This window comes from Kwoniella shandongensis, chromosome 4, assembly GCF_008629635.2.
Source record: "Kwoniella shandongensis chromosome 4, complete sequence".
NCBI lineage: Eukaryota > Fungi > Basidiomycota > Tremellomycetes > Tremellales > Cryptococcaceae > Kwoniella > Kwoniella shandongensis.
The window spans coordinates 329,279-349,102 of NC_089290.1; the positions used below are offsets into that span (position 1 = coordinate 329,279).

Genomic DNA, 19,824 nt, shown 5'->3' on the forward strand with positions numbered 1-19,824 from the left:
GACTCGATACGAATTTCAGCGCTTTTGCTGTTTTGTCAAGTCCACCTTGGGTCTGCTCACATTGATGGGTGAATAGTTGATGTAAATCATAGTCTTGTCCAACTCTATCATCCTCTCAGCTCTAGAAGAAACTGCTAGTCAGTTACAAGAGCAAGTCCTGCTCGAACGTTGCCCATCATGGCTCCTAAGTCCGCTCAACCTGCCGATGCCCTATTGGAGTGAGTTGACTTTCCCCTTCTCCATTCGACAACCGGTCGCACGAAGCTAATTCCTTCATCTCAGCTCCGACCTCTCCTTCTCGCAACCACCCTTCTCCACTCAGATCGATCCTCGAACCCTCGCCGCACTTGCTGATCTCAAGTTCGCTCATCCAACCCTTGTCCAAGCCAAGGCTATCCCACTTCTTCTTGAGGGCAAAGATGTTTTAGCACGAGCAAGAACGGGAAGTGGTAAGACGGCAGCTTATGTCGTTCCTGCTGTGCAGAAGATCTTGGAGGCCAAGCAGGTGAGCTAGATCTCTACTCCTGTGGGATGTTAGGAACTTCGTGCTCACATACGTGCGTCGGTATAGACTGTTTCGCCTGCTTCACCCGAATACCAATCGACAAGAGTGGTGATCCTGGTACCTACTAAGGAACTTGCCATGCAAGTAGCGACTTTCGTCAAGAACGTTACCAAATACTGCGAAGGCTTGATCCAATGTGTCAACGTCGCCGCCGGTGGTGCCAATATCCAAAGGTGAGCTAGCAATCTCTTTTCGCACGAGAATAGGGTTGTTCAAGCTGACCTGGATATCTAAATGCAGAATGCTTGTTAACGATAACCCCGATATCGTGATTGCAACGCCTACGAAACTTCTTTCCCTCCTTCAAACGAAATCAGTGTCGCTCAATCAGCTCTCCTTCCTCGCCATTGACGAAGCGGACCTTTTGTTATCGTACGGGTTCAAGGACGATCTCACAAGGATCATGGATCCAACCTCTGGTTTCGTACCGAAGTTAGGTGTGCAAGGCTGTCTCATGAGTGCCACTCTTAGCGAGGATATCGAGGGTGTCAAGGGACTCGTCCTGAGAAATCCTGTAGGTTCTCAATCATGTTCTGACGTCAGACTAGTTGCTAACCTACTCTCGCTGTCAGGCTATTCTCACTCTTTCTGAACCAGCCACTTCATCATCTCTCCTCACTCAACACTACACCTTGACCTCGGAACGAGACAAATTCTTGCTCATCTACGTCCTTCTCAAGCTCAAACTCATCCGAGGCAAATCGATTATCTTCGTGAACGACGTCGAGCGAGGCTACCGAGTCAAGCTTTTCCTCGAACAGTTCGGCGTGAAATGTTGTGTGGTCAACAGCGAGTTGCCATTGGCGAGTCGATATCACGTCGTGGAGGAGTTCAACCGAGGAGTGTACGATGTGGTTGTTGCTACGGATGAAGGAGCGGGTGGAGACGCCGAGGAATTGTTAGCCGCCGACGACGCGGAGGAGGAACAAGCTGAAGGCGAGGAAGAAGAGGAAGCCGACGAAAACGCGGAAGAGAAGGAAGAGGACGCAGAGGCCGAGACCGAAGAGAAGGAGATCAGCACAACCAACGCTGAGGCCGGTCCTTCCAAACGACGAGCCACCAGTCCACCACCATCCAAGCCTGTCAAGCGACGACGAGGTGATCCCGCCTCTTCCATGGCAAGAGGTATTGACTTCACCGCCGCTTCTTCCGTCATCAACTTTGATCTCCCCACTAGTTCCACCGCCTACCTTCATCGAGTCGGACGAACAGCTCGTGCTGGACATTCCGGATTAGCTCTGTCGTTCGTCGTACCCAGAGCGAAATGGGGTAAAGATCGAGTGGTCTCGATCAAATCTGCGGAGAAGGACGAGATTGTATGGGAGAAGATCAAGGATAGGGTGAAGAAGGATAGTGGGAGTGATATTAAAGAGTGGGACTGGGGAGGTAGGAAGGGGGAAATTGAAGGTTTCAGATATAGAATGGAGGATGCGTTGAAAGCTATCACGGGAAAGAGAGTGGCCGAAGCTAGACGAGAGGAAGTCAGAAGGGAATTGCTCAACAGTGAGAAGTTGAAGGTGAGCCAAATGCCTTATTGTCCACATCCGACTGTTTGCTGACGGTTGAATCATTCTCATCAGTCCCATTTCGCTGCGAACCCACTCGATCTTTCGTATTTGCGACACGACGCTCCTCTCCACCCAGCGAGACAACAAACTCATCTCAAACACGTTCCTGGATACTTGATGCCTAAAATCGCTGCTTTGCCATCAGGAGGTGGGGATGTAATGGACGGAGCGAGGATTGGTTTCTCGAAGCGTGGAAGAGGCGGAAGAGGAGGATTCAGAGGCAGAGGTGGTAGGGGTGGCGCGAGAGGTGGAAGGGGCGGGAAGAAGGTTGATCCGCTCAAGTTCAAGTAGAGATGATGATACTGGTCGACGAATACCTGAATGCATTGATTTGGGTATCTTTGTGTAAGCTGGGCGACTGAAACTTTCCAGCTACTGAAGCTACTAAATTTCGCAGCGCTCAAGAGAAAGCATTGCGTTCGAGAACACAGTCTGCAAGTGATCATACATGTGAACGTTGCAATTATACAGCTCAAGACCCAGATTAAATACAATGATATACGATATAATACAACAATACTTTCCTCGATCGAGACACGCAGCCCACAACGAGAACTAGGCTATAACGAGCTAGAGCATACAATAACCGACCAAGCTACCAATGACGAGACTCAGCGACCAGAGGCGAGGGCTCGCGTACACTGTGACCTCAGCACTACTTGTCCTACTGGTCGTTGTACTCTGACTGGTTGTCGCTGCACCTACAGCTCTAGTACTTGTTGATGTGGTTTGTCCATCATTTCCCCTGTTCGCGGTATTAGGACCTGTCAGACCTCCCGTTGCACCACTACCTGCCGTAGCGGCGGTCGCACCAGCTCCAGCACCAGCTGCAGCGCCCGTGGCCCCTGTATTTCGATTCGTACCTCCATTCCCAGCAGGGGGTTTATTGTTCGAATTCGAGTTTGAAGAGCCCGAACTTGAACCTGACCCGGTACCGGTACCGGTGGTACCTTTGTTCGTGCTCGAGCTCGAGCCGGTATTAGATGTAGTGCCAGATCGAGAACCGCTACTGCCTGAAGAAGTGGAAGAGGAAGATGAACCGCCACGAGATCCACCGCTGGAACTTGAACTGCTAGAGGAAGATGAACCGCCCGCTCGTCGGTAGAGCGATCGTTGACAAACGTCGTCAGAGGGGAAGTCGTCGTCGTCCTCGACTGTGGAGTAGTCGCTTGAAGGGTCCTCTTGGTCAAAATCGGTGAAAGAGGGGTCGTCCGAGGTGTCGATTGGAATGTCTTCGTTTAAGATAGTGCCTGTGAAGCCAGCCCGATCAGTACATATTTCTGGTGCAAAATGATGCACTCCGACCTACCACATTGTTCCCAAATATCGTCTTGCTCGCGAGCCAGCTCGTCTTCATCTTCTGCAGTCCACACGGTAGGAAGAGCTAGAGAATAACAGCTCAGCATGCATCACTATTGCTAATCTCCGAGGATGCAAGTCACGCTATCGAACTCACGATGCTCCTGCTGGCTACCCACCACTACATCATGTTCTGCTAAGACCCCCTGTCCTTCTGCTAGAGTTAGCTGGGAGGACTGGACGGTGGGGAGGGCAGTGGCGTAGATGGATCCTAGAGTCAGGACGAGCAAGAGGAGTAAAGCCGTCTTCATGAGATTGATCATATTGTCGTGTTGAAAGGGTTGTTAGATGTATCGGCCGTGATGTAGAAGGTCTCCATATAGCATTTAACGATACGTGCATGTATATATGTTACAGTATCCATGTATCGCCTCTACAATGTATGCTTCAATGCTGATGTCACAGCCGGCTCTCAACATATCCGGAACAAGAAGGGCATGCACTGACGAGCTCTCAGAGGAACGCGGTACAACTGTACATATGCACCGCCGCCAAGGTGGATCAGATCTCGGAACCGGCATCGCAAGAGTCCTGGTCGCAGTTCCGTGTGGAGCGGAGTGGCGGAGTAGCGTGTTTGTCGCTATGTGCTGTGCAAAAAGCGAAACGTTAACGTTGACGGGTACTATATGATATGATGTGATGTGATGTGGTGTGGTGTGGTGTGGTGATGCAATATCGGTCATATCCGTCGTGCCTGTACCTGCTTGGACAAACTTCCATCGGCCGTATCGGTGCAGCATTGTAGAGATGAGATGCTTGTCTGTGTCAGCGGACATCATGCATTGCGCAGAGGAATGATGATCTCATATGAGAAGGGATTTCGTACGAAGAATGAGACGCTTCACCGAGTCTTAGCATGGGATAGGCGCTATAATGTACGTTCAGAGCAACTCGACTACCTCCAGTGGAACTTTATGCCTGCTCGCAGAGCTGGTGACGCGACTCCGCCAGACTCATTCCTCGATAGGTAACGCTGAGAAGTCTTCCCGAATGATGTCTCCTCGTCAGTTGACGCGACATCCAATCATGGACAATCACTCGTGTATGATCAGTTGATATATCGATACTATCTTGATTCTGCGTGTATGTCCTAGTCCAATCATTCCTTCACCATATCATTTGTCAACCGCTCGCCTCGCTGTCCACAGCCATTTCATAGAAGGCCGTACTCCCCTAGCAGACTGACCGCGAGCGACATCGCAAGAAGACCGACGATGCTTGGCGAATCTTTGGCAATGAGGACGAAAACGGTGCGGGATCCTGTAGAACAATTAACAATGTCAGTTCACTTAGGTATCGACTCGTTAGAGTCAATGAGACTGACGCGATATGTCAACGACGCAGCCGCAATCTGCGCTGTACAAGATACGGCTTTGAAGGTGCAATGGCTACTCACCTCCACTGGTCCTATTACCGGTCTTGATCTTCGGGATCTTCTTCTTCTTCCTCTCGACGAGATGGGCACGGTCCAATGCATCTTGCCTTCCTTCTGGGACAGACACGTCTTTGAGGTGGATTGTTTCTATCGCTTCCTCGTCATCTGTTATATAGGCTGTTAAGATGATATCGAGTAAGCTCAAGTCAGTCTGTTGTGTGAAGGATATTGTGTCTACGGGGACAGCTCAAGGTAGCAGGAGGAAGATGTTGCTCACTATCATATCCCTTGAGACCATCGTCAACATATCTCACATCTTGGGACAACTGGACGGCATCAAAGGCCGGAGTCTGATCTGCTGAACCACGTCAGTTGTAAGAGCACGCACGACAGCAAGATTCGATACGAAAAGGAAAATGCTTAATTTTACCGACCTGCGCAATCACCCCTTCCAGAACTTCGATTCTCTCGCATTGCTTCCTGGTAGGACTAGTCAAGGCGATTGTACCCCCCATCAGACAGACTATGAGACAGTTCACAGCACGCATTGTTCTGTAATTATGTTGTGATCGCGTTGTCAGAGGCGACACGAGCAGGTCCTAGGACGATTAAGAAAGCCAGAGGATGGGAAACACGATGTAAGCGGCGGAACCCATTCGCCCGTTATGTACTGCGGAGAGCGAAGGGGGTTGGGGGGGGGGGCGTATTATCCTGCGTCATACAGTACTCATAGATCGGTCGTATGATGTGGTTCTGAGACATGCTGAGATACTGAAGCTGAATGTTGAGTCTAAAGCGTATCTGTTGCACAAAAGATGTGGCGGATTCCATTTGGCGATGATAACATTCAGCAAAGCGGTTGCAACAGGTGGGAGCGTACAGTCCGATGATTGGGAGAGGTTGGGTTTGTACAGTATCTTAGTGGGAAGGACAGAGGCGGAAGGGAGGCACTGCCTGAGCATGACCTGTGACGGGACTGTGATAAGATTGTATGTTGACATTGTGCGCGACGACGTGCACTGTGCTCTTTTCCTGCTTACAGTGGGTGGATCACACAGTATTCTTAGGAAACCGTTTTCAAATCTTCCACGTTTCCACCGTATCCGAACCACAGGATGATGGAGGTACATTTCTGTGAAATGATGAGGTCTAGGCCCTGCGAGGTTTTGAAGGAGGAAAGCAAGGAAGGGAGGGGAGAGGTGCTGAAGGCTAAGTGATAGTGGAGAAGAAGAGACTTCTCGTGCTACATCTTGAGTGATCCGCTATAATCATAATCAGTGATTGGCCAGTCTGCGACTCATGTGGCTTCCATTGGGTGTCGAGCCACCTTGGAAAGTCATGGAATGGATGGTGATCAAACACTGCTCACAGTTGATCTCATCCCCAGCCATATTACTTTTCAAGAGAGTCCGACACCTGCAAACTTGTAGACCTGCTCTGCAGACATTTCGAACCAAATGTCTTCGTTGCTCCAATCATTGTCCATCAGATTCAAGCTCTCGCACACCGTTGAGTCTCGACCGACACATCTTCATCACTCAAAGTGTCTGGCTCTGCGTTGTTGTTCTCAGCCACAGCCAGGAGCGACTAGTGTGCAGTGAAGCCGTCTTTGTGACTACCGTTGTTGGCGTCACAGAAATTGTAGACTAGACAGTGGATACACGTCGATAGTTTTCGGTTTTCATTGGGGAAGGAGTAGCAAGTTATGTTTCATGCAGGATGGCAGATACATCGCTACAGTCCCAGACACTTGACACTACGAGGAGATGGAGATAGAGCAACAAGGCCTAGCTACTACTGCAGGTTTTCCGTGCTGCCGTTGCCGCGTTGTGGATCTCCCATCAGCACCATAACGTCGATGAGGCATCATGGATCTATCCCAGATCTTCCGCCCCGCCCCCACCCGCATCTCCTATACTCTTGAACGACACCGGAACCCGACGGCATCGTATGACTCGGAATAGCGATACAGTACGGCAAGTATCGTGGTCTGACTCGGATTCTCACACGGGGCGGTGACAATCGTCTCATGTGTTCAAAGGATCATACGACGCGGTCGGGGTGTCTCGGACAATCTCTTCCTCTCACACACATCTCGCTACGAAATTTCATCTTTCGCCCTCGTAGCTCCTCGTCGCTTATGGACTACTATAGTAGTCGACGTTGAGCCGTACAGTGGGCATGACTATGCAGAGAGCGCAAAGTATGCATTGTTTTGGGAGATGGGTGGGCATTCGCCACGGTCAACCAGGATCTGCTGGGGTATCCCAAGCTCCACTTTGCCAAACCTCCCGCCCCACTGCCACACACCCCGGAATGTGACACCAGTTTGGTCCCAGCCAGACTAAGCTCAAACTAAGCACACCAAATAAAATAGACCGGAGTGCTTCTCGAGCCGGTGACACTCCGCGATGGTCGGTTCACTACTTTAGCGGCCCGCAAGATGTCCATGCTGATCGTTATTCGGGAGCGTACGCTTTCCCACACCTTCTGCAAGAGTAGATAATCTTGAGCGTTGGGTCTGGATCTAGATCGTACCACCTGCCACAAGTCCAGACGATCCGTCCGTCCGTAGGCGCCCGGTCTATTGTGACATGATCCCGAATCCGTCCAATCCATGCGTAGTCCATTCATCCTAAAGGACATGGACAAGCAAGGAGCGTGTGTCCGAGGGAGTATCTTCACCCAAGGAATGTCCCGCCGGGATTTCCCAACTCCGGATAGTCACGCGCTAAGCTAATGATTGTGACTGACTTGCGATTAGAGTTTTGTCGCACCTGCCTTTACCTCCCGACCTGGTCGGATAACGATTCATCCCGAAAGCAGAGTGGGACGATCAAGGTCGGTTGTCTTTGTTCTTGTCTCTAACCCACGCGCATTCCCATCTTCCCTAATTGAACGCTCTGTCTGTTATCTTGATGTTCGGTGTACAAAAAAAAACACAAAAATACAAATTCTGACGTGATGATTTGTAGAAATCAGTCCGTGATTTGTAGATTTTGAGTCTATTTGTACAAATTAGACGCGACGTTTCCCGGTAAAATTACCCTTTTCGGTAAAGTCAAGATTCCGTAAGTTTCCGTCCCTGAACAAAAAGGGACAGTACCTGATCACCTAAACATTGTGCGTACCACGTACCAACTTTCTATTCTTTCCGCGTGTGAGCGAGAGAGCGAGATAACGATGAAACGATTGAATGGACCGACCGACCTACTCCACAACTAGACAGCGTCTGCGTCCGAGTCCGATTATCTGTACGGTGGATATCACTTTGAATTCAAGGAGGATGTGCACTCCGAGTCGGAGCGGTCTGAATATATCGTATGGAAGGGGGATGGTCTGTAAAAGGTATATAAACCCCTTCGACGGGGTCGTCAATTCTCATTTCTTTTTTCTTCATCACACAACAACAAGAACAAAGCCTTCCAAACCAACCAACCAGCCTACCAAAGCAAACCAACCTCATCTCGCCTTAACAAGCAAACCAAACCAAACAACACTTTATAACAATGTTCGCTCGATCCATCCTTCGATCTACTTCCACTTCTATCCCTCAGGCTAGAATGATGATGTCCCGAAAGGCTTCCACCTGGGCTCCCGAACCTCAACATTTGCATCCTGTAAGTCATAGCAATAAATCTTCACTTGTAGTGCCACTCTTACTGACTCATTTCGCCACTTTTTCTTAGGTGCGACAATTCTTCCACGATGCTCCTGTTCCAGTTGATGCCTACCCTCTTATCGGTATCGTCGTGATCATGTGCTCCGCTGCCACTTACAGTGAGTCTTACCTTTCTTTCAAACAACCTCATCTGACGCATTTGCTGACTTATCACTTTTCCTTTCAGTGCTCGGCAAGCACATCTCTGAAGACCGAGATCACCTCCGATGGGCTCCTCACCACGGTGGTGTCAAGTTTCAGATTCCCTCAAGCCAGTAATCACCCACATCACCCACATCACCGATCATTGGCTTCTTCCACTACCACCCACGCATCGTCGTCAACAGATGTGAACAACCACACGTCTGATAGACATCTTTCTTCTTATTTCTCAGTTTCGGATTCTTTCTCTGGAGATGTTGATATAATAGCGCTTTTGTACAATTCTCATGACATGTCATCGCGATGATAAAGATAACAATGACGATCTGGACCCGAGCAATATTGTCATTGGCACGGTACTGATAATACTGACCTGAGGCTTTGAAATGACTGCGCACTGACTTGAGCCTGCACGGAGGCCGCCCGACCTACCTCCGGCTCGACACCACCAAGTCGACCTCGACAACGTCGTCAATAAGTGCCTCGGTTCTCAACTCGAACACGGACAATCAAGACGGAAAATCAATCACCCTACCGACTTGTACGCGCGGAACTTCACCATCTCGCCATTCTTCGAACCTTTGACCTTCGACTCCAGCATCGCTGACAAACGACTCGCTGTGCTTACAAAACTGCGGATCCTCAATGACGACAAGCGAGTCGATAACATAGCCATAGCCATCCAAGCTTCGAACTGGTTGTAGTCAATGTTCTCAACAACAACACGATATTTTGGATGGTCAACGACACGCACGAGCGCTTTCACGATACTGCCCTTACTCGGAGTTCTTCGACATTGACACAGGATAAAGCCAGAGCGCCAGTCATCATTGCCACACAATACAGTGCTCATATCCTACGCTACGCTTTTCGCTAGAACCGCCAATTCGCTCACTTGACGCCTCTCCGGCGAGACGACTTCGATGAAGACTCGATTAAGTTATACGATATATTTCGTTCTTCAATTTATGACCAAGCAATTCTTCCCTCAATCTTTGCGCTCATAAGTTGACACCAGCGAATCTAGAAAGAGTCAATTACATTATCAGCAGGAAAATCTTTTTAAGCAGGTTCAAACCCGAGTATTGTAGACGTTGAATAGTCCGAAGAATTCGACTTATTCCGACAATCCGTTCTTTTCGACCATACGCAGTTTCAGGACCAGCGACAAACTGATCTGATCCGATCTGATCTGATCTGTGCGCAGTGTAGTCTCGATGAAGTGCCTCGGTTCCCGTTGTCGCAGCAGTGGTACGATACGACAATTCTGAGCCAACGTCGTTGTGCACGGGTCATAACCCTCGTCGGAAGCACGTAGAATGGAAACGACCCGACAATGGAAAGAAGCAGAGCACAGCAAGACTAGCCACACGTCTCTTCATGGACAAATCAACGACAACGGATCCATCAGACATATAACAATATAGACGGCAGAGGGGACGGAATTGTAGGAAAAGGAACCAATCGGATTTCGATGCACTAGGCGAACATGCTGAGCGATTAGCGGCCTCTTCGAATTTGCATGACCGCCCGCTTGATACAGGTGAGCAGGTTGTCATGGTCAATCAGAAACGAGCAGGGCAGGTAGCGAACACGGTTTCGGGCGGGTCATCTGATGTATAGACCAGAGAAAAGCCTCGAACGAGGTAGGAAGGAATCGTTAGATGTAAAGAAACAGCAGATTTGCGTCCTGCATGCTACCAGGGACAAGGATGAGAATATGCATGACGGCGGAGTATCGGGGCGTCAGGACGATATATCAGTACCCAATTTGTGCACAGACACAACCATTTGAACGATCGATGTGAGCATCTCTCGCAGTCAGTACCAATAACAGCATAGTGCTTGGTCGGCCTCATGCCCAATGAACGATGAGCAAGCTATGTACCATTTCGTACTTTAAATTCATTTCCATTCGACTTCTTCTCCCACACGCCCATGATACGTCATCAAGCCACTCGTTGCTACAAGTCCGATTTACTCCTGTTTCTTGGTAGGACCAGTTCGGAGCTATCCGATTGGTCAGTCAGCCAGTGCTCTGCTTTCACTACCAGTGTCATGCACTCACATCACCTCGGTAGACTGTAGGAGAGTGGAACAGTGCTATGTCAGCGAGTGATCTTTCCCTCACCAGTGGTATGATATGTATGACAATGCAGTTGTAATGAGCTGAGGCTGTGAGAGGAATTCCACTCACATTGTCTGCCAACGGCGATACCCGCGCCGACACAAGCGGCAGCCACGACGAATGCCATAGGGTAGAGCTCGACAGGGATGTCTGGCGTACGAGTGGGAGATCAGTATACATGCTTGAATCCAAGCCAGTATTCCTTCTCCTCCTCCTTTACAAGTATAACTCACCTCGAAGACCGAATCGGAAGATCTAGAAACGAGCGATCAAATCAGCTTTCTTTCACTCCGCGATGATCCCAAACACCGACGCAGCACCTTGCACGCATACTCACCAACTTGGACTTTCCACCTCTTTGCTCCTGGGTGTTCCACCTCTTACCGGCAATACCGAGACCGAGAGAGCTGACAGAAGCAGGTCGGGCGGCTGTGATGGGTCGTCGAAGAGCAGAGGTTCGGAGAGCAGATTGAGTCTGACGAAGGATGGTGGTGGAAGGGTACATGTTGACTGATTGTGCTTATGTGAGATAGCTATAGCTTATATACGAGTAGTGAAGTTGTGTTGATATGAGTGAAAGAGAAAGATAGCAACGGAATGCGTGAGTTGTTATACCGTGCGTCTCTGTTGTGCGTGAGTGTGTATGTATGTAAGTGTGCCCCGTGCGATTGGCGCCATCATGGTGCGTCTGTCCCATCCGGCTAAGCATAATGCCCCCCCTCCCTCCCTGCTATTCTCCAGCGGTGACGTCAAATAACCTGAACTTAGCTCCCAATTGAACCCTTTATCAATCCGGGGCCGATTTGCAATTTACTTCGCATGCCTACGGACATAATACATGCAGTGCCTGCCTACTTCCCCATGTCGTTGACACGCACCGCCGGTTGATGTTGCTTAACCGTTTCCCAACGCAGAACAACGTTCGCTCGCTTCGACCACCTGCACCTGAACTGTACAACTGCTCATTGCATCACATTATAAACTCTACAGCACATCCTTCAGCTCAATCAAATACCTCCCCTCACAATGGTCAACATTCAAGCTCAGTTCGACAAGGCCGTCGCCATCATCAACAACCCCGCTAACAAGACCGCCATCGAGACCAGCACAGACGAGAAGCTCCAGGTGGGTAAGGCAGCTTTGGACATAGTCTAGCTGTGGCTCGTCTATCTCCATCAGCCATGTCCACCGCCTGTGGAACACGCAAACTACCTTACTGACATTCATCTTCCCCCGCCTATCACAGTTCTACGGCGCTTACAAGCAGGCCAACGAGGGTGACTACACCAACGGCAAAGCCCCTGGTGAGTTGTGACATTAGCTTCCTTTCGTCGGTACCAATGAAAGTCGCCAGACGATCAGCCAATGCTAACCTGCTGACTCACTCAGGCACTTTCGACTTCACCGGCAAGGCAAAGTACAATGCCTGGAAGAAGAACGAGGGTTTGAGCAAAGAACAAGCTCAAGCCATCTACGTCGAGCTTTTCAAGTCGGTACGTTGAATCTCTATCAGACTGCCTGAGGAAGCTTTAGAGTGATCGTACATCAATGGAGCATATGATACTAACGATATAACCTTTGTGTTCCCTCACGTGTAGATCATCCAAAAGTCAGAGGATGAGGAGTCTAAAAAGTTCCTCGAGGAGGTCGAGCGTGAGTAGCCAAGTTCGATCGGTCCCACAACTCTAGCTTGATTGCTGATGGCCTTATCCACTTTCACAGAGGCCGGTGCTCAGTAGATTGAATCTTCTTCACGAGTAGACGGGTCCGGTTCGATTTGATGAGGTCATGCAGTCATTGAAGATGTTCAGTTTTGGGAAAGCATAGCTGTGTTCAAGTGATCGGAGGAGTGTTCTTCAAATGATGTCTCTGTCCGAAAAGGCGGTGCGCTGTCCTGACTGACTTGGTCTACAAGACTGTGTGCTGTTCGATCGAAAGACTCTTCGAATCACGGCGAGCCTGGATCGTTGTGGTAACAAAGTCAAATGTCGTCCGCTTCCGAGTACAAGAATAGCATTCATCATCCGGCTGGTATTTCCGAAGGAAGACATACGAGGGTCGGGGATCTACTGGACTCCGGATGAAGTTAGGACGATGTCAAGGATGTACAGTACATGATATTCGTGTTTCGGAGAAATTCGTCTCAGGACGTCAGAGGGCTCCGTTGATTGTCATGACACGGACACGGGGGAACATAGCCTTCATCCCCCCGACTCCGCCTGTCCAAAGGGTACAGCAATTACATCCCACGCGCATAGCCTTGACCCACACTGGTATAATTGGATTTAAGATTGACCCGCACTGGTCCTCTGCCAAGTCGTCAAACTAGTTCTCCCCTCAGGGATGTCTGCTATAGATCGTGGTTATGCCCGGACTAATTCAGGAAAAAGGATGAAACATCGATCGATTATACACCTTTGGAATGTCTTTTAATAGCTTTCAAGCTCTTTTGTTGGTTCAAAGGATACATAAGCTATACCTATATAAGCAATCGACACCATGTTCCCGAATAGACTCACGAGCCCAATCTCATCTCCTCCTGAGTCGTCTGCTTCCACTCTGACAGTCCTGTTTATACGATGTTTGGCGTCAAGTCCCTCCCGCTTGCTGCGTTGTGGTCTGTCCTCCTCGTTGGGCAAGTCACAGCCACTGTCGTCCCTGTAAGTCTCACCAGCTTAGCTCTGAGTGAGCATTACTGACTATCCCAATTGAATCTAAAGAACCCGAAGATCGGACGAGCGAAACGACAAACCCCTGCCGGCGTGACTGTCACAGTAACCAACTGTGCTGCCGTCTCTTCTTCGGCCACTACCGCTGTCCCGAGCAGCTCCGAGGTTGTGTCGTCAATCAGCGATGCTGTCGATTTGGCAAGTGCGACCCCGTCAGCGGTCGCTTCTTCTGCTTCTGCAGCAGGTGGAGTAAGTGCAAGTGCAAGCGCAAGTTCCGGTATCGCCAGTGCCAGTGCCAGTGCCAGTGTGTCCAGCGCCGTCACCAGTGCCAGTGCCAGTGCGTCGAGCTCTTCTGCTAGTGCCGCTACTCTGAGTGCAGCCAGCTCGGCTACTAGCTCCAGCTCCAGTGCCAGTGCCAGTACCCCGTCCGCAACTTCGGTCTCATCATCGTCCACATCTCCCTTCGCTCCATCTTTGGCCGACTCGTCATTCTTGTACGATCTCGACCATCAAGGTATCAACTCACCCATCATCACGACTGATACGGGTCTTGCGTTGGATAAGCAGATCTATATTGTGGATATGGTCGGAAACAGTGCTGAACAGATGTGAGTGCGCGGGAGCGGGGACGGAGCGAGTCTCCGGCCTTCTGTTTACGATTTCAGTGAAATGGCTCGTTACCAGGGTGTGATGCTAATTGTGTATTGACGTTGTCATGGAAGTGCGGGATATCACCAAGCTGGTAAACAGGTCGTTTGTTACTTTAGCGCTGGTGCTTGGGAACCAACACGGTGAGTAGCAGCTCTCAACTACCAACCAGCTCAAGCTCCATTGTCCACCGTCGTCAATCATCGTTCAACGGAAAACATCAATGATTATAGATGCGAATCTTGATCTGACTTGACCATCTGTGTGGGACGCAGTACCGACGCACGCGATTTCCTCCCTCAATGTTATTGCGGCAAGGACGTGACGTACGACAATTCGACAGGAGCTTGTACCGGATCCAACGCAAACGATAATGCGATTGTTGAATGGGGTGATTGGTGGTTGGATATCCATTCGCAGGAATGTATCGATAATGTGAGGAGTGTCTTGACGGCAAGGTTCGATCTGGCAAAGCAAAAGGGATGTGATGCCGTTGATTGTGATAATGTCGATAGCGTGAGTGTGCCTTCCTCCACTTGTCCTGCTTCCCATTGTCTTGAAGACCAAGTCAAGTCAAGTCAGAAAAGGCTGACCAAACGATATGACGATGTCTCGATCCAGTACCGGGGAACTCAGAAATACGGAACGACAGCACAAGACCAAGTCAACCATCTCCTCTGGCTCTCGTCTCAAGCTCGAGCACGAGGAATGGGAATCAGTCTCAAAAACTCCGGAGGTCTAGTCACGGATGTGTCAACTCGACAACCTACTCAATGGGCAGATTCACTCGTTGCCGCTTTCGATTTCAACAATATTGAATCTTGCGTGAGTTGATACGAGATCCGTATCATAGTCCTCCCCTTCTCTTGGTCTGAACATCTTGACCTAGCCATGTCGATCGAAGCGAGGCTAAAGTCATTCCTGGTTGTCATGCCACGCAGCACGCACAAAACATTTGCGACTTGTACGACCCATTCCTCAGAGCTGGTAAACCGCAAGTCCAACTCGAATACGGCGACGCCATCACATCTTGTCCAACACTCTCGGAAGGTCAGAAACTCTTGGTCTACAGCAAGAACGATCTCAACTCGCAGCTCGTCACCCTTAGCTGTTAATTTCGAAAAGACAGAGGAGGAAGGGCGGGAGGACAAGGATGTGAAGGTGGTTGGAGGTGAACAATGGACAATAACAAAGTGAGGGACTGGTTTCCCGATTTCAGTAATATAGTGAACAGAAGAACCAAAAAGAGCAATAGAAATAGTGGTTAGTTTGATGCACAGTAGTCTTTCTTGGGTCGAAATAGCAACGATTTGGTCGCGAACGAAGGCCTCGGTCGAATTGTCAGTACAGTCCACCCATCTGCCATCGTGGTGACCGTCCTCCGCCAGTCAGCCTTGCTCAGTCAGGTCCGCTGTGTGCAGTAACCAGTCTCCAATTCGAGCTCTCAACTCCATCCAAGTGCATACATCCGCCCTATCTAATGAGTATGGTGTGATTGCTCGTATCGAATACCGCTGCGAAGGGGAACATATTAGGTCAGTTCAAGTCCTTTCCACGGGAGTCAAGAACGGAACTCACCAGTACCCACAAGCCTTGGGTCCTGGACAAACGAGGAAAAAAAGGTAAGCATGTATTCTATAGTGTATCGTTTCCCCTCATACATCGCGCTGTGTTGCAACGTACCGGGCTTGTCCTAAAACCGGGAAAAGGACAATTGGTCAGCATAATGCTGCATACGACTTAAAGAGTGAGAAGCCAGCTCCACTTACAAGGTTGATGAAGATCTTGGGGTGACCGAGAGCGCCGCCGCCTGTGTGGGGGAAGTTGTAGTCAGCATAAGTCCTTATTGTTCGTAATGATTTGCGCATGTCGTGGTTGTCCGCCCCCGTCCCTCCTAGCTGACATCTGTGTACAACCTTTCCATCCCTTCTCATCCGCATCACAATCATCGCTTCTCCGTCCGAGATCCAGATGATCATCAACCCCCTTCCCCTCCCTCCAATCCCTTACTGTCCTCACTGTCTACCGTTCACCCTTCCCCACACCCATCTGAGCAGAAGAGAAGAGAAAACCCAAGCAAGAATGCCAATCCCAAGACCCGAACCAAACCAAACTCACCACCATCACAAACTGCCTTTCTACCCTCGACCAACCTCACCGGATCTTCCGCGACCATCCCCATCGCGCTCGGTGAATTGGGTTGAAATTCCCATGAGGTCTGTTCGAATCTCACATTATCGTATGCGTTCGGTTTCGGGTTTTGACCCGTTGACCAAGTCTTGGGAACGTTGGGGGATTGTTGTAAGTGTGCTGGGGAAGAAGAGGTCGGTTGTTTTGATGGAACGGGAGCAGGAGGAGTAGGGGAGGAAGTGGAGTATGAAGAGGCTGAAGAGGCGGATGCGAGAGGGGAGAGTTGGAGACGACGAGGGTGCACGAGCGAGCGGGTAGCGGTTCGAAGGACGGACATTGTGTTTGTAGTAACAAGGAAGCTAGGTTGTTAGGAGAATGTCAATGACCATTAAGTATGTAACAATAGCAATCAGCAGTACTGGCAACAGCAGCAACAGCACTCGGCCAACCAACGACGCACCAAGTTTCGGCGATATCGGCAATGTGGCACTTGGTTACCGTCAGCCTCACCCAATGACCATCAGCCAGTTTGAACGTATCAATGCAAATGCATATCTGACGGTGTGCAACATGCATATGAGGGTCCAGGAAACACGCAGCCCTCACTACCGACAAGAATCAGACAGCAGCATTTTGCGAGCTGTGAATAGCGAGAGATTGAACGTATGGATGAGAACCAAGCCATATGCTACATACATGTCCATGTCTGCAGCTTTACTGTAAATGGCTTAGGCACACTCCTCCGCGTGATATAGCTGCATCGTCACCTCCCTCAGCTATACGGAGGCAGTCCACCCCTCTCATACCCCGGCGGTGCCTCTCCATGAGCCACGACACCCACTCCAACACCCTCATCAGCAGCATGCCGCGACGGTCTTCTCGCTCCAGCTCGCAGACTAGAGGCTGCCACACCTCCCACCGCACTTGCAGCTTGAGACGCGTCAAAGCTCGGAGGATCGTGTGCCGGTGGTGTAGTAGTGTGTGTATGAGGGTGAGGGTGGGGAGGCGGTGCACCGAACGCTGGAGGGTGGTGGTAGCCTGGTTGATGTGGCGATGAGTGCGACTGATCAAACGATGGCAGTGCGGGGAGGGAAGGTTCATCGATTCCAGGTGGAAGATCGTCCTGTAGCAGCGGGCAAAAGTCAGAACCATTTGTTGTAACACACAGCGGGACTGTCCCGAGGAAAGCTTTGGTACACAGAATGCAACTCACCTGCAGATCAACAACCCTCGTGCCTTCTCCCAACCCCAAATGCTCCATCAACTCCAACCCCTCCATGCCTCTCCCACCCTCCAAACCCATACCCAACCTCGCTACCATCCCACCCACCACACTCGCACCCTCGATGTCCCCTTCCTGAGGCGGATCCATACTTCCTCCAACGCCGAAGGAAGCTGACATCGAAGGTGGGGCAACTGAGAATGTCTCATATCCGTCGTACTAGATCGCCCTTTCCTGTATCAGCTCTGCACAACATCACGACCCAAGTTAAAGTGATGAGGAAGCAAGGGTGACTCACCTCGACCCAAGTGCCCAACTCTCCACCTAGACTACCTCTCCTCCCCACCCAAGTGGATCGATCGAATCCTTCCCCATCTCCATCTATCTGCTCCTCAAAAGCCACCGGAACAAGTCTCTCCGACCTCACCAATTCCGTCGGCAATGGCGCTTCACCCGCTCTCATCTGTTCCTCCGATTCCAAGAAGGTCGGCAGGCCACTCGCACTCGTTGAAGGTCCCGCTGCGCTAGTTTCTCCATTGGGTGTAGCGCCGTCGAAAGGCGGAGGTAGATCATCTGCTCTTCCTGCTGATTCACCTGCTCTGAAAGTACCAGATTGTCCAACCACGTCTCGTCCTTTATGTCGATACGCTTCTCTCGCCATCTCTTCGTCCGATTTGTAATACCTCTCTGTCGCAAGTTCTCCATCGACAGCACCGACTCCTGAGCCATCGACGACCATCTCGACCCCACCACTACCTGGAGCAGGTTCCAATCCACGTTCGATCACCACTTCGGTCGGTTCTCTCCACAATCTGGGTCGAATAACGATTTCTCGTTGGATCGTCCAATCTCGTCCTGCTTCAATCCCGAACCCAATTGTGACACGTAGAAAGAAGGAGACCGAATGATAGACAGTAGTCATGTTGATTTCGCCCCACGTCTGTTCGGCCACAGCACCCAGTTGGGCGGTTGGGACGGTAAACAGCACACGAACGGGAGGGTGGTTCCGACCTGATCCGGGATATCGAAGTGATTTTCCTGAGGCATGAAGAAGTGTGAGATATTCCGAAGACGACAACGAGTCTTCACTATCACTAGTCGAGGATGAGGAAGCTTCGCTAGTATCCGAATGGATGGTTACCCGTCGGAAGAGCTCCACTCTGACTCGTCGAAGGGGTCGTAAAGTCTCTGCAGGATCAGGTTGACTAGACAACCCCGCTACGCCCGTCTTCTTCCTCTTCTCCTGAGGCTTGATCTCCACGCCCAATCTCAACAGCTCCCCCAGACGAGGTGTCGCTTGATCGACCAGTAATCTGGCGACTCCACCATCTTTCTCCACTTTTTCTTCGACCTCCTGTGGTGGTGGGGGTGCACCTTCTCCATTTACCCTTCCAAATGCGGGTGACAAGGAGCTGCATCCCACGTCCTGAGGAGTTCCCTCGATCCTCATGTCCTCAACTACCTTTTGACCAGAAGGAAGAACCAGTTCTACTCGAATACCCCATCGTACTTCTCCTTTATCGTAAGCCGTCAGGTTGAGCGTCCCAGGCACAGGATATTGAACGGCAACAGACGGAGTGGTGGAAGGCAGCTCGAGCGATGAAGGAAGAGGGATAGAGAAGCGCTGAGAGGAAGGAAATGGGGCAGTAGGATCTACCGGAGCGGGAGTAGAGGATGAGGATGAGGATGAGGTGTCGATATTGCGTTGAGGCGGGTAGAGGGTTTGTAAGGGGAATATGTGAAGTGGGATGGAAGGGTGATTGGGCAGATGGTTGGTCAGATAAAGCTGGATGCTTCTGCAATGACAAAAGCATACACATCGTTGTCGTCAGCTAAGATTGTATAGCAAAAGATAGGTAACATATGCACGACAACACTCACAAACTCTTCACCACTCCTATCTTCTTTCCCCTCCCTTCGCCTAATCCCTTCACATAGACCTCACCCTGGACCGTTCTGCCCCAGAAAAAACTTGCAGAATCAGGTAATGGGACTACCAAGATCTGAGGTTGAGAAGGCACATAGGTCGGTGGCGGGGGTAAAGCGTTCTCCTCATCCGTTGTGGACTGGTTCGGTTGGGCCGAGACAGACGAGGTCATGATGACTCAACCTCCGTCCGTCAAGCGTCGAGAGCGGATCGTACGGGGACGACGAGTTCGCTTTCGACTAAGAGCACCTTGTTGGATGCTCGGAGGGAGCAGAAGTCCACCAGGCAGTTGGTAACAATTCGACTTGGTAGAGCAGAACCGAGGTCAAAGGAAGGGTGTAGCGAGAGCGATGCAAAGCGAAGCGAAGTGGCCAAAATGAACCGATACTGTACGTAGCTCTCCGTAGCTT

General features: G+C 50.5%; 10 protein-coding genes across 10 annotated transcripts; 4 read left to right on the top strand and 6 right to left on the bottom strand.

Moving 5' to 3' along the window:
- Nucleotides 1-177: 177 nt before the first annotated feature.
- CI109_102142 (ATP-dependent RNA helicase DBP9) lies at nt 178-2,424 on the top strand (the record flags this gene model as incomplete). The annotated part of the gene is made up of 6 exons (XM_032004856.1): nt 178-218; nt 283-505; nt 572-738; nt 806-1,079; nt 1,138-2,082; nt 2,146-2,424. 6 exons carry the CDS (start codon nt 178-180, stop codon nt 2,422-2,424), a joined length of 1,929 nt encoding a protein of 642 aa, XP_031860971.1.
- A 279-nt stretch (nt 2,425-2,703) lies between these two features.
- CI109_102143 (uncharacterized protein) lies at nt 2,704-3,755 on the bottom strand (the record flags this gene model as incomplete). Its single annotated transcript, XM_032004855.1, has 3 exons — nt 2,704-3,383; nt 3,443-3,517; nt 3,590-3,755. The coding sequence occupies 3 exons, from the start codon at nt 3,753-3,755 to the stop codon at nt 2,704-2,706; spliced, it is 921 nt and encodes a 306-aa protein (XP_031860970.1).
- Nucleotides 3,756-4,645: 890 nt separating this feature from the next.
- Nucleotides 4,646-5,341, bottom strand: CI109_102144 (uncharacterized protein; the record flags this gene model as incomplete). The annotated part of the gene is made up of 4 exons (XM_065967089.1): nt 4,646-4,752; nt 4,889-5,044; nt 5,145-5,225; nt 5,302-5,341. The coding sequence occupies 4 exons, from the start codon at nt 5,339-5,341 to the stop codon at nt 4,646-4,648; spliced, it is 384 nt and encodes a 127-aa protein (XP_065823161.1).
- A 3,035-nt stretch (nt 5,342-8,376) lies between these two features.
- CI109_102145 (uncharacterized protein) lies at nt 8,377-8,807 on the top strand (the record flags this gene model as incomplete). The annotated part of the gene is made up of 3 exons (XM_032004853.1): nt 8,377-8,487; nt 8,557-8,647; nt 8,716-8,807. 3 exons carry the CDS (start codon nt 8,377-8,379, stop codon nt 8,805-8,807), a joined length of 294 nt encoding a protein of 97 aa, XP_031860968.1.
- A 920-nt stretch (nt 8,808-9,727) lies between these two features.
- CI109_102146 (uncharacterized protein) lies at nt 9,728-10,105 on the bottom strand (the record flags this gene model as incomplete). Its single annotated transcript, XM_065967090.1, has 2 exons — nt 9,728-9,957; nt 10,063-10,105. 2 exons carry the CDS (start codon nt 10,103-10,105, stop codon nt 9,728-9,730), a joined length of 273 nt encoding a protein of 90 aa, XP_065823162.1.
- Nucleotides 10,106-10,667: 562 nt separating this feature from the next.
- Nucleotides 10,668-11,323, bottom strand: CI109_102147 (uncharacterized protein; the record flags this gene model as incomplete). Its single annotated transcript, XM_032004852.1, has 5 exons — nt 10,668-10,700; nt 10,759-10,793; nt 10,888-10,968; nt 11,052-11,073; nt 11,156-11,323. The coding sequence occupies 5 exons, from the start codon at nt 11,321-11,323 to the stop codon at nt 10,668-10,670; spliced, it is 339 nt and encodes a 112-aa protein (XP_031860967.1).
- Nucleotides 11,324-11,844: 521 nt separating this feature from the next.
- On the top strand, nt 11,845-12,557 carry CI109_102148 (uncharacterized protein; the record flags this gene model as incomplete). Its single annotated transcript, XM_032004851.1, has 5 exons — nt 11,845-11,943; nt 12,065-12,122; nt 12,208-12,311; nt 12,417-12,471; nt 12,541-12,557. The coding sequence occupies 5 exons, from the start codon at nt 11,845-11,847 to the stop codon at nt 12,555-12,557; spliced, it is 333 nt and encodes a 110-aa protein (XP_031860966.1).
- An 840-nt stretch (nt 12,558-13,397) lies between these two features.
- CI109_102149 (uncharacterized protein) lies at nt 13,398-15,250 on the top strand (the record flags this gene model as incomplete). The annotated part of the gene is made up of 6 exons (XM_032004850.1): nt 13,398-13,478; nt 13,539-14,095; nt 14,210-14,278; nt 14,411-14,651; nt 14,757-14,960; nt 15,077-15,250. The coding sequence occupies 6 exons, from the start codon at nt 13,398-13,400 to the stop codon at nt 15,248-15,250; spliced, it is 1,326 nt and encodes a 441-aa protein (XP_031860965.1).
- Nucleotides 15,251-15,612: 362 nt separating this feature from the next.
- CI109_102150 (uncharacterized protein) lies at nt 15,613-16,602 on the bottom strand (the record flags this gene model as incomplete). The annotated part of the gene is made up of 5 exons (XM_032004849.1): nt 15,613-15,649; nt 15,714-15,735; nt 15,819-15,828; nt 15,905-15,945; nt 16,254-16,602. The coding sequence occupies 5 exons, from the start codon at nt 16,600-16,602 to the stop codon at nt 15,613-15,615; spliced, it is 459 nt and encodes a 152-aa protein (XP_031860964.1).
- Nucleotides 16,603-17,037: 435 nt separating this feature from the next.
- CI109_102151 (uncharacterized protein) lies at nt 17,038-19,586 on the bottom strand (the record flags this gene model as incomplete). Its single annotated transcript, XM_032004848.1, has 4 exons — nt 17,038-17,388; nt 17,479-17,706; nt 17,786-19,283; nt 19,369-19,586. The coding sequence occupies 4 exons, from the start codon at nt 19,584-19,586 to the stop codon at nt 17,038-17,040; spliced, it is 2,295 nt and encodes a 764-aa protein (XP_031860963.1).
- Nucleotides 19,587-19,824: the final 238 nt, after the last annotated feature.